The 12,821-nt window shown below is 41.0% G+C and overlaps 1 protein-coding gene across 2 annotated transcripts in view; it reads right to left on the bottom strand.

Annotated features, from left to right (window-relative positions):
- The window catches only part of LOC110987123 (uncharacterized), a 42,482-nt gene that overhangs the window by 19,313 nt on the left and 10,348 nt on the right, over positions 1-12,821 (bottom strand). For both annotated transcript variants that reach the window (XM_087136863.1, XM_022249576.2), the window contains exons 2-3: positions 2,849-2,953; positions 581-697 (exon numbers count right to left, since the gene is read on the bottom strand). In XM_087136863.1, coding sequence (XP_086992989.1) covers positions 581-697; positions 2,849-2,936 — 205 coding nt within the window. In that variant the 5' untranslated portion in view covers positions 2,937-2,953. The remainder of the gene's footprint in view (positions 1-580; positions 698-2,848; positions 2,954-12,821) is intronic.

The raw sequence follows: 12,821 nt of genomic DNA, 5'->3' as shown, positions 1-12,821 counted from the left end.
CCATGACGGAGGGCCCTGGCGATTGTGGTGGGCTCTACACATGGCGATGACTCGGGTAATGTTTCCTTTCAGCCCCCGCCACGCAAGAGCATTAAGTAAGTAAATAAGTAAGTCTCGTGCCCGATCTCTTTTAAAACTCGGCATGCGTTTTTAAAAGGTCCACAAATATGTGAGGTTTCAATTCAATTCACTTGATTGTTTTGCTGCTTAGTCATTTGAAGCACCTGTTCACGGGCATTGACCCGCGTGCATGGAGCTCGTCAATGGTTAAACTATTCAATTTGGGACTGACCTGTCTCGAAAAATGGCATGTTCGATTTTCAGTAAAAAAAAAAAACAAACTCTTGAAGGTTGGCATGCAAAGGAAAAAGTAGTGCGACAATATCGGAAAAATTGAGCCCCAGGGCGGGTTCCCTTGGCTCTTTCAGAGTTGAGGTCGGTTCAAACTTCAAATGTACGCACAAACGATCGAAACGAACGTGACGGCACAAAACGCATGCAAAACATGCGCTGGAGTTGAAATGTGTTTTAATGTGATCTGAAGTCCCAAAAAGATTTCTGATAATAAATAAACGTTTACCTTCATTCTCGCCTGGCTTTCTTGACCATGTGACATTTGCCACCAGTTCCCATTGGTTACTACCGTTGTCTAATTTCAAAGTATTAAATTCAGCATTGACTGATTGTTGCAAAATATCTGAATAGACAAAGAACCGAAAACATAATATAGAATCAGAGGTCCGTGTTTGAATAAGAGACAAACACGCAGTGTTCGGGCACTATCAATCTAACGACATTACAGAGCTATGACGTTTGAACCATTTGATACAAAATAACATCTGCCATTGTCTGAATGAATCTGATCTGCTTTCCAGTTGTTGTGTATAGGCCTAAATGTAGTTGTATTTTATATTGCCGTTTGCACATGACCACATTAACACAACATGCATCTGTGACAAATCCCAGCTTATCCTGATATACGTTTACACGGGTATAGGGCATGTCAAAAGTGTACCTCTAAGGCCTGGTAATTCGACACGGGACTACATGATGATCCCCACACATATTGCTATTATGACTCAACATATCCTTGCACATGAACAATTCATGTTGAAACATTGTTATTGGTTTGACAAAAATTAAAATATACAGTATCTAAATTGACAGGGCTAATCGTATATGTTAAACTGCAGCTAGCTACCGGTCCCTATATAACAGGGACGGGGACTAGTCCACCGGGTGAGGTCATCCTGGTAAGTATCCCCTTGCTGTGATGGGGTAGGTTTTCCACTGAGCACCAAAAATTCCCTCCGGAATCACCCGATCCGACTGCCCATCGCTACTTATAAGTGAGCGCAACACTGTCACGTGACTTTAAAAGACTTTCTAGAATGGATTAACACTCCTTGTACGCAGCACACCTGCAGACGTTTCGGGAAAAAAAAACTTTTCTAAAGTTTTCCCGAGAGCCATGTGTTCGGCTGTCACGCACACGAAAGTTGTGTGTAAAATATCATCTCGATAAATACAAAAAGCAGTTGCGCCTGTGCAGAACTAAAACAACCATGGACCCCAGAAGCAAGCTAGCTACGGGTCCCTATGCAATAGCGACGGGGACCAGTCCAAATAAAGGGTGCTAGCACCAGACCATTTCAACTGCCTGTTGCTAGGCATGACACTACAATGGCGTCGACGAGTACAGTTATGGATTTCCATCATTTTATGAGTTGAATATTGATGAGGTGTTGTAAAGCAAATTCAGCATCGTTTATTTCCGGAATAGTCCAGGCATTACTCACCCTTCGCTGTGGGTCAGCTGGACTACCTCTGATTTAAGATTTTTAAGTAAAAGTCTTCGCTAACTTTAATCCCTCCTTTGCCCCGGAAGCGAAGGTAAGAGACTTTGATATTCCCCGAAAAGTTTATACAGTATACTGTCTCAACGAAAATATAGAGAGAATTATTGTCCATTAAAAAAAGTGGAAAGATTGACCCCTACACACACGCACACATGGAATTGTGTATTTGCCTGCAACTGGGGACCCCCTATTTTTCCTCTTTTGTTTGTACTTTAACTTTTGTAGAAGACCACCCATATGTTTTGTACACAGTTGTCAATCGGGGACCCTCTGTCAATCGGGGACCTTATTGTCCTCTATTGTTCAGGGTCCCCAATTGAATGCAGAAACAAACTCACGACGCTACACACCCTTACAGTTGTATACTTGTGGGGTATTTACTTTGTTCTCGTTTACAAAACACCCACACAACACGGAAAAAATTTCGAATCACTACCATTTCAACCAAATTCAGTTTCCTGGGTTGAAATTTCGACCGTATGTCCCTTACATAAAACACTCCAATTTGCGATGGATGAATGGCACTTGAAAATACCTCTGTTTAGAGTAAATTTGAAATATCTATTTCGTGAAATTCTTGTGGGGTACCACTTTAGCACCCAACAAGGATCAACACTGGCCTTGTAGGGTACCTTCCATTGTTCCCGTACCCCACAAGGCACCATGTACAAGCGCACGCCCATTTCCCGTCTCTAATTGACATCGTGCGTGCTGTTCGCGATCGTCAGGAACAATAGAAACGAGGCTTTGTAGGCCAAATTTTGTGACTCGACGCAGACAGTGTGTAAAGTTGAATATGATCTTACTTTTTCGAGTGCATGTATCTAGCCTATGCCTACGTTTGTACCGGTGGAATTTGCTACCGTTTGAGAGTGATCGGCGATGCTGTCTGCGTATACATAGCGAACTATGCTTTGGACTTCTTTTTGGTATTGATTATCGTAAAGGCTCCACGCCTTTGTGTTAGACGAGGAAGTCATGTACGTTACCTGAAGCATAACAAAGGCTATCCACGCAGTAAGATAGGGACGACAGGATAACCAGTGACATAACTAGGCGGTCAAAAAAAGCTCCCATTTCGATCTTCACGAGGCCTGCAAGTACAAAAGATACAGATGTGTCAAGTCGCACGTTCTCGTTACTCAAAGGTCATTTGGGAGAAAACGGTGACTAACTCACACACAAACTGAGGGGAACTCTCTCAAAGTAGCGAATCGATAACTTATAGCTGGTAACAAATCGGGAGCCACCTCAGCCTCTTACTATTGATACTGGCTTCCACGTGCACGCTAGGTCAATTTGTGTAGCTTATTACAGCAGTAATTACTGATGGAAACCCAGAGGCAAGACGACTTACCAAAGGACAAAACTGTGGGACTAAAAAAATATCCAGAAATCCTTGTTCTGTATATGCTGTTTGGACAAAACAAACTAGCAAATTGATTTTGCACTGGGCCTAGCTTTTGGAATAAACCCTTAGTATATTTGATTGGACACTAGCTGTAGACCTTAAATATCTCTAACTCCCTCCAAATTTTGTCGTCATAACTGAATCAGACAGGCGGAGGAATACCCGAGGGCCTTGAATTAAGACAAACAAGACGAGGTTAGTCAGGAAGCTGGAAGGAGTGTGAAAGTACCGGTATCCCTCGTAAAAGTTGTACTGTTTTCCTGCCAGTTTTACTATCCATCAGGGAACTTCAAAAGATAATAAACTTAAAATATTACTTTACATAACCCGATCAGAATTATATACCAGCTTCATGAAAGTATGAAAATCATGTTTGACTTTCTTTTTCATACTTTAATATAGACTTCAACTTCTCCATTTTCTTCACATTGACCGTGTTTTTCACAATGACCGTTGGCAATTCAACTACTATAGTCTCCGTCACAAGCAGTGCGACAAATGAACGTAACATCAAAGACTGTGGTGTTGGACCAACCTTTTCTTTTCAAGCGCAACTACAATCAGGCTTCAGAAAGGTCCGTAAATAGTCGACCTAATATTCAAAACAAAATCGCAGGCCAAGCATATACTTGATTGGGCAGACTTATTTAAAACTTTTCAACTTGTGGACAATTGACCGAATCTCGTTTCACTCCAGAGATGCCCCTCCAAGTTCCGGGGTTAATAATTATTGATACAAATGCAATCCAACGATGATGCATGGATCTACTCAATTCAGCAAGTTTGCCTTGTTTTTATTAAGAGATTGGAAATTATACTTGGCAAATTCCTTGAGGCTTCTCTCTAGGGAAACAGGTAAGAGAAACTTCTGAGAGTGGATTTTGGGGTTTTAAAATACAACCGTACATCAGACATTTTCATGCAGACCAGATCCCTAAAGTGAAATCACTGTCAAATTATAACCCTATCCATCCAACCCGATTTGAAGACATTTGCAAGGCAATGAGAGTAAAGAGGATGCCTTGAAAAATTCAAAAGATCCTGATACTGATCAATTTTTCACAAAGAATCCATTGGCATGTGGGGTATTAGGTTTACAAAAATTGGAAGGATACAATGCTATATGATTATACAGATAGCCCTGAGAAAACGATAGACACGTAGGAAATAAATGGTCTTGAAGTAATGTTGTGTTTTGGTAAATCTTAGAGGCTGGCGACGGGAATCATTTATTCCTGCCATTTTCCCAGTGATTCCATGAGGGTTGGAAAGGACGAATGTCAGAAACATGCACTCATTCATATGCAGCTGCTTCTTCGGCAAAAAAGAAACTCAGACCTAATAATCTGGCCTCGTGGCAGGGCCAAGGAGATGAACAGTAATGGCTACAATGAACGTGAATTGTAACATTCTGGTTAGTCGACTAAATCATGCAACTATCATCTAAACAGACCCAGATAGACTAAAGGAGTTTCAGTCTTTCGAACCAAAAATGTTTGAACTCTCTAAATGTCAGACGGGAATTAGAAAGACCTGAGAGCGTTATTTATCACAGTCGTCGGTTGGATGAGAGTCTGAGGACCAACGGAAAAATGGGAAACCAGTCTACAATGTAGCCATACACGAATTGATTTGATAGAATGAATTGAATGTCAACACACCAGGGGCGAAAACAAATTCAGAGAAATATCACTCGTATTTCAGCAACATAACCACAGACTGCCAAGACCGTGTTTTGGTGAACAGAATTTTATAGACGTCACACTTTTGAAAACACATTTTTTTTCGCATTAAATACACAATGGTGGGTCGCTGGGGTCAATTTGTAACTGTCGGCTGTTTATGAGTTGCATGACATTTTCTACTTCCAGGGGGGGGGGCTGCCGGCATGGCAACCGATATTGTTCCTCTTGCCCTTAGTGTTCACACCCCCGTCCAACGATGGGAAAGAGTTTCTGTTACATTTAGGTTAAAATATACAGATCTACTCCCGACTGCAAAAAATACAGTCGGTGGGTCAGAAAAAGGTTCGCAAGAATTCAGCATCATGTTGGGGGAAAATAAAAATCAAAAGGTGTTGTTTTCTTAGGGTTTTTTTTTTGGGGGGGGGCATTTTCCCCCGTCCCCCAGTAGACAGTAGTCCGTAGTCGTAGTCTTTTTGGCTTTGGTATATTAAGTGCAGTTTAAGAGCTCTGAATAGCGAATTTGTAGTTCCGGGGTCTAATTTCGCGATCTTGCCACGCGTGGCTACTCGAATTTCACCGCCTGCAAGACGTCTCAACAACTTGCCCCAGGCTGGAATCACAGTGTGATAATTCAAGCGCGGATCCAGGGGGGGCGGGGGTCGAACCCCCATCCCGCTTTGATACAAAAAGGTAAAATAAAATTGGGAAATCATCTTTAAAAATGATTAAAATTAGCACACTAATACACTGTAAACAATGTAGGCCATGTAAAATGTTTCATCGTCGTTTCCGCTTGTCCGCAAAAATGAGACATTAAAAAAATCCCAAGCCTGACCACCCCCCGGGTGGTCAGGTTTGGGATTTTTCCTGGATCCGCCCCTTTAATTGCTAAAAATATATGATACATGTCGCACTGAATATGCCACATCTTGGGAGGAATTAAGGTACAATGATAAATGATGCATTGCAAGCCGGCCGGTAACAGCGCTACCTAACGAGGGAGTGAGCCAAGATGCAAGAGGGGGGGGGGTTGGGGATGATGAATCCAACAAAACAATTGTGAACAGATGTTTTTTAGCTGTACAGGCGTCATTTAACAATTGTTGATCATACTCCAAGCACAGAATCGTATTTCGGCCCTCTTTCAGACAAATCGACGAGGGGTTTACCAGAGAGCACTGTCTCCCGCCCTCTTCATTGTTTCTTTGTTTCTTTTCGACACAAAAACCTTTTGGTTATCATTCTCCAAGGGTCTACGCCTATTAAGAAACACTGTTACCCACAGGGCGAAGTATGGGGCGTTTTGCCCCGGTGATGCCTGCCATTTTAACACAAGCCTGATTTTTAGAACGCTTTGTGAAACATGCAACGGATGGACTGCAGCTGGAATTCTTCCTTGTCATTTCCGGGTTAGGAACGACGCATAGAGGGGCATCACAGCCGTGGTTCATTTGATGGTCAATGGCGTGAGCAGTGATCATGCACGCAAGTTGTCACGTGGTGACGATGACGTCACTGTCAATGAAAATAGAAGGTAGACAAGAATTGTCAAATTAATGTTTAAATTAAATGCATCTCCCTCTGTGTTATTTTTTCGTCCCTTTCTTAATAATCGCCTAATTATAATACTATCATTGAGATGTTTAATAAAAATGTATAATCAATATATCAATTATATAGTGACCTTTTTATGTTTTACCAGACTCTACATTGCGATGAAATGCATTTTTTCCTTTTTATTTGTAACTCTTTTATCTGATATACACCGAAACAGAATTCAAGTAATCGTAGCGACTTGCAGTGAACATACATGTAATTACCGCTATCAGAGCAGCTGGGGATAGCCCATCGTGTAAATTATGACGACAGCCCGTCAGGTTGTCAGACAGGAAACATTCTGAACTTCGCATGTCGCTTCGTGTCCACAATTAGAACGAAAAATATCATCATCGAAAAAGATCCACTGGCTTTGCTACGCTAAACGCTAGAGATTGTATGAAGCTGAATGTTCATGAATGAAGGTTTCCGGGAAAAAAAAGAGGCTCTTAAAAACGCAGCAAATAGGTTTTGCCCGTGCTCAGCTCTATGCCAGTGTATAGAGGCAAAGTTGCACATTTCCGACCACCAGTTCCGAAAGTGGCATTTTCAGTTTCTGAAAATGAGACCCTTGAAAGCCAGCCAGGCAGGTAGTGCAACCAAATCCTATGTACTCGACCATTAGACAATGCAGCAATTCCAATATAAAACCAAAATACGACACAGTATCTTGAGGAAATTACAGTTGGGAGATTGGGTGTATCAGCCAAGAAACGAGGTCAAAATATGTAGGGGAAAGTGCTGTATAATGTGTCGAATAACCACTGGAGGCAATGATATTAGGACTAGGAAGTGGTGCTCATTTACATGTAATCACACTTTCTCTTCACGAACCTTTAGACTGGAAGCTGACGTCAATGCATTTAACACTTGACCAATTCCTTTCTTGACAGGACGCCCACGGCATATGCACATCAAGGGCGTTCTAGAAATTAGCGCATGGACGTTGCCTAAATTACGCTTTTTTCCCTTGGAATTAACCTTGGCTTCCTCATTAATGTTTCACCGATCTTTTCATCGTCATGATCAAAATATGTGGCGGTTTATTTTATTTATTGTTTGGGTTTGTATTGTGTCATTTTACTACAGCAAAATGGATCTTGTATCATGATGGACAAGAGCAGAATGACGAACCTACGCATGACCTGCATGTAGATCATATTCCATATAAGAAAAATAGGTTTGTTCGGTTATCGTGAGGAGTTCTGTCGCGAATGTTCTTTGATCTGACCAGATGCTTGCAGGCACCAACCCTGCGAGGAATGAGCAGTGACGCCCCGCTATTAAATCACAATTTCTGCATCGTCGCGGCTGGCGTCAGGCTTGTGCGGCCGATAGCCTCAAATTGAAAGCTGGAGTTTTAGTCCATCCGTGCCGGGCTGCAAACAAAGTGTCCATCTTCTGATAGCAGAATCAAACTAAAAGCGTCTACTGAGATGGCATAAACTATGCATGGATTGCGAGTAGATTATATTGTAACTCTATTTACAAGATCGGTTGCAAGAATTACCAAGTTCAGTCCTCGAGAGGATTGGTAAATGGACATATCATTCTTCCATCTGATCGGAAGCATGCATATCCAATCCTGTGAGCAGGGCACGTCCAGTCCATTTATCTCTATTTCTGAAGCGCGGCAGTCCGGCTGAAGGCGCCAAATTGAAAGTGAAATCTTCTGTCCATCACAAGCATCCCGAATAAACCGTTCCCTTGGTGCTGTTGGACCCTGGAAAGCTAAGCAAAACAATCTGGACGGCCGAATGATTGATGGGGTGAAAGTTTGTCGTGATTATGCGCATCAACTCCAAAGTACCGGTATACCACCGACAAAGTAATTTAAAGATAGAGGCTTTCCACATAACGTCAATTTAAAGTATCGAGGCAGTTACGCTTACTCGGCCATATTTTTCTCCAAAACATCCTCCGATCCTAAAGAATGACTTTTTAAAGAGGCAGTACTTCTTACATTTGTTTAGAAGTATACAAAAGTTCTTGAAAATTAAAAGGTAAACTATCTACAAGACAACAATGCATTGTTGAATTCCAATGCATTCCATTGCAATGAATTCCTTTTATTTTATATAACGCTGTGTTCATAGTTGGTAATTATCTGCACCCCATGTTTTGTTTATGCCACTTCATACCTACACACGACAGCAGAAGGTACAGCCATCCTTCGAAGTCCTTCAAGTCTGCCCCTTCTTGCGCGTTAACACAGTTGACATTTTCAGTATTGAATTCGACGCCTGCCTCACGATTCCTCGCTTAGATTGATGGTCTGCGTGTCATCACACGGTGGCAAATGCGCAGAAATCCCCACCAGTAAAGTAAGTATTCTCCAAGAATGCACGAGATCTTCAAATCTGGTTATGATGAAAGTCTGATTTGCGACATGACATACAGGATGCAGGCCTGTCCGTTAATTGGTTTCTGTCGGCAGTGAACACTGAATAAATTCTTTCGAGTCAGGTTGAAGTTTATCTTTCATCATCCTGCCAGTATCGGGCTGCGCACTTTTCCCAAGTTGTGACGAGTGTGACAAGTCCATCATTGCAATTAAACCACGACAAATCCGGTCATTGTACCTGTTGAAACTTTTTTCATTATGGTACAAATTCTTTAGGAGTGTTCCACACTCCCCTATCTTCTGGTAAAGGCAGATCTACCACAGTCGAAGAGAATTAAACATAAGAAAAATCATAAACTCACAACAATAAACATGACCATTTTCCAAGAGGGAATTCAGAACGGTTGTTTGGGGAAGGGCAAAATTAGCTTGGAGGGTAAAAAATTTAGGAATTTTGTCACTTTAGCTTTTAGTGGCCTATCTGAAGATGAGGCTGAAATTGTGGGCTTCTTACACGCCTTGGAAAGAAAGGTTACTTCAACAGCCCCCCAAATAGCCTTTACACAATACATTCCAAAAAGAACCATAAGCCGGGGTAACTTTGGCACCCCATAATAACTTTGAGACAAGCCACACCCGTTGGTTGTAGTCGTTATATTTATGCAACACTCTGTATGAATGATATAAGATTCTTTCAAATAATTCTATGAAAGTAATTTATCATAAAAACTTCTGGAGCTAGGCGTGTCCTGGAGGATTTTTTCAAGTGTAAAACTTTGTTATAATCCTTTTTAATCTTTTTTTTCATTAAATTCCATCAACCTGCCATAGTTGGCCCGAACTGCGGGGTAACTTTGGCAGCACCTAATTAGACTCTAACTCGCAATTAAAAGAAGTGGATGGTTTTCTGCTAGATTAGACTTAAGGCTTCATTTGACCAAAATATCCAATCAACAATGAAAAATGATTTGTGTTTTAGGACAAAAAGAAACGATCAAGGATTTTAACCTGCCAAAGTAACCCCAGTTGACGGAATGTTTCCCCATTGAGGAGCAAGTCCCATTGTCCCCCGGATACAACAATGACGACGCTAACTTACAAAAGTTTTGTTGGCGTTAAGCATGTCCGACTTGGAAACATGCAGCGAAATTCGTTTCTCAAAGGTCCTCTAGCTTATTTATGGCCCTCGGAATTTTGTCAACATTCCTAACATTTCGATTTCGCTTTTTGTTTTAATTTCTCAGTTCCTCACTCCTGTTTGATTACAGTAGTTACCCATAATGCTGTCGATAGACTCTGCTGTCCAGAGAGAGTTAGTAACACGTGGGATAATCTTTCAACTCAGCAAGTCTTTCAATAAATCCCCAATACGTGAAATTTGTGGACAAATGTGGGCGTACTGGTGGTGTTCCTATCGCCTTATCAGGTATCTGATGACTGGATCACAGGCAATTTTTAAGAACATTCTGCAGGGAAAAGGCTCACCTAACACAACTCGCTTGAAATAATCTGCATTATTGACAAATTTAATAATTAAAGACTGGATGAACTTCCTCCCACAGAATTAGGGTTTTTTATAACTGATTCGGCATAACTGCTGAAGCAGCTATTGTTTTCCTTTTGGCTTTTTTGGCTTTCAGCAAGTTGCAGAAAAGGATTTCTTTTTCTCAAGATTTAACTTGGCTTTGGCTTTTCTGCATACCGTGGAAAGTATAAGAACGAACAAAGTCGCCATGTATAAGCTCTTTGTTTTGCCACAGTCAATCAATAGTGCCACGACAGACTGCATGTTTGTTTGTTTGTTTGTTGGGGTGTTTGTTTGTTTGTTTGTTTGTTTGTTTGTTTTCTTCAGGAAACTTGGGGAATGAGAGGGCATAAATTGCGAGCTTCTGCAATACCCCATTGTACACGTCAATAAACCTGGTTCCAGTTTTGAGGGTTGGGGTAATTTTGACTTGGCCGAAACATGACCCACGTCAAAAAAATTCATTTTCAGATAAAGTACGAAGGCACGAAACGCCAAGATCAAAGTCTTAAGAACGGGTTTTTCCCTTACACCGACGTATATTAATTAACTCTGTATACTCAGTACTTGTCTGAGCACTTACTCGGGTGGGACTCGAACCCACGACCCCCTGCTTACTAGTAAAGACGTATTAACCACTCCGGTGTGGGTCAGATGTAACAGCAGGTACCGCAATATGGTTTCGCCAAACTTGTATGAATGACTTGAGAAAACTTATTTCAATTCTGTTTTGTCTGAGATAATATTACAGTGCTTCACAAAAGAGCAAAATCAATGCAACCTCTGGAAAACTTTTCACCAATTAATGAGATCCTCGTAGCGTTTGAAACACGAATCAATTTATTGAAAATACTGCAGCATATAGCCTTCATCTATTGACAAAACGGCTTACGCCTATATTTTGTGGCAGCTGATCCACATGTTTGCAACCATTGGTAGCAGGTTTTAGCTTATGGACCCTCCTCTTGATTAGACTTCACCTAAGCAGATAAGTGATCTCATTTGGGAGATGCTGGTCACAAGTGTGATAGGGTGATAAGTGAAAAGTGCAGTGGACCTTGCTTCATTTGGACACTGATAAAAAACACATGCAGCTGCAAGAAATAGTGAACTTTGAAATACTACATTTTGATTCAGGGAAGCCAGTGTAAGTCATGTTTTTTATGAGTGTCAGCGCAAGAATATACAAAGTAACCTCAACCGCAACGACAGTTATCATGACTTCATAAGCATGCCTTCCTGTTTTGCAAGTGCAGGTGTTCAAAGTAACTTATGATGCTGTCTAAGGCTACGTTAAGGAAAAAATTAAGTCTTGCTGTGTTCGACTTCAGCACGAAAACAATCTCAAGCAATAAAATAAAATTTTGAACCCACCTTCAAATTTCAGGAATGTTTCAAATCCCTCACCAAGTATGCTCTGAAGGCTGGTTTATACATTCGCCCTGACCAATTTTTATTGACGTTGGTTTCCAAACATGTTGGTAATTGGTGAAGTACGATGTCTTCTTTGTTAACTGAAATTTTTATCTTGTAAACTTGCACTTACCTTGCTTTGCAAGAGTTCTGAATGGACTACCTCTTGTGCACAAATTATTACACAAGGGAGGTAGAGCTAAATTTCAGGGCATATAGTGTAGTGATATCATGATGAGTTCATTGGGTAATTTATTATTACATTTTGAATTTTTTTTTAAAAGATTGATTTTCGACACAATTTTCTAGGGCTTATTATTTAGCCATTTTGCCATCTTTAATCATCAGCAAAGTTACACAAAGGAACGGCCATTAGGCGTAGACTTTTCTTTAGAAGAGTTAAGGTCTTGAGGGCAACAAACAAAGTCACTTGACATGCCTCCAAAGCTGTACTCTTTGCAGGCTATTATCCCCAGAAACACAAGTCCGACTTGGATCAATTTCAGCGTTCACAAAGTAAGATGTGTTATAAATGGAAGTTGGGTGATGTCACGTGACGTAATCTTAAAGGCGATACTTATAACATTCAATAGCTGCAGAACTGTGAGCCCTATTTAGTTTATTTTTTTTTTACATGTTTGTAGACAGGGATGTATTTCAAGTGATTAGTAAGGTTACGATATGACGTCACGAAACATCGTCTTAAAGGGGTCTTTAATGTCCTCTCTAACTAGAGACGTGTGAGTCCCGAGTTGGTTCAATTTGTATACGCACGTAGCCGGGGATGTGTCAAAGATGATAATTTAAGTCACGTTATGATAATGTCACTAGCAGTCGCGTATCAAGCAACTTGTCCTCCCCCGACAGATTTTTATCAAATATAGTATTTTTTTACCAACTATTAACACCAAAAGCCCAGGAAAATAACAGCAGGAAATAAAAGCAAGGATGTTTGGACTCTGAGTCTCTTTTCTCCCCAACATCATGT

Source organism: Acanthaster planci, linkage group LG05 (genome assembly GCF_054643075.1).
Source record: "Acanthaster planci isolate LZ-2023a linkage group LG05, COTS_SCS, whole genome shotgun sequence".
NCBI classification, from domain to species: Eukaryota; Metazoa; Echinodermata; class Asteroidea; order Valvatida; family Acanthasteridae; genus Acanthaster; species Acanthaster planci.
Note: the sequence above shows the minus strand (reverse complement) of the source record. Positions and strands in the feature narration are given on the sequence as shown.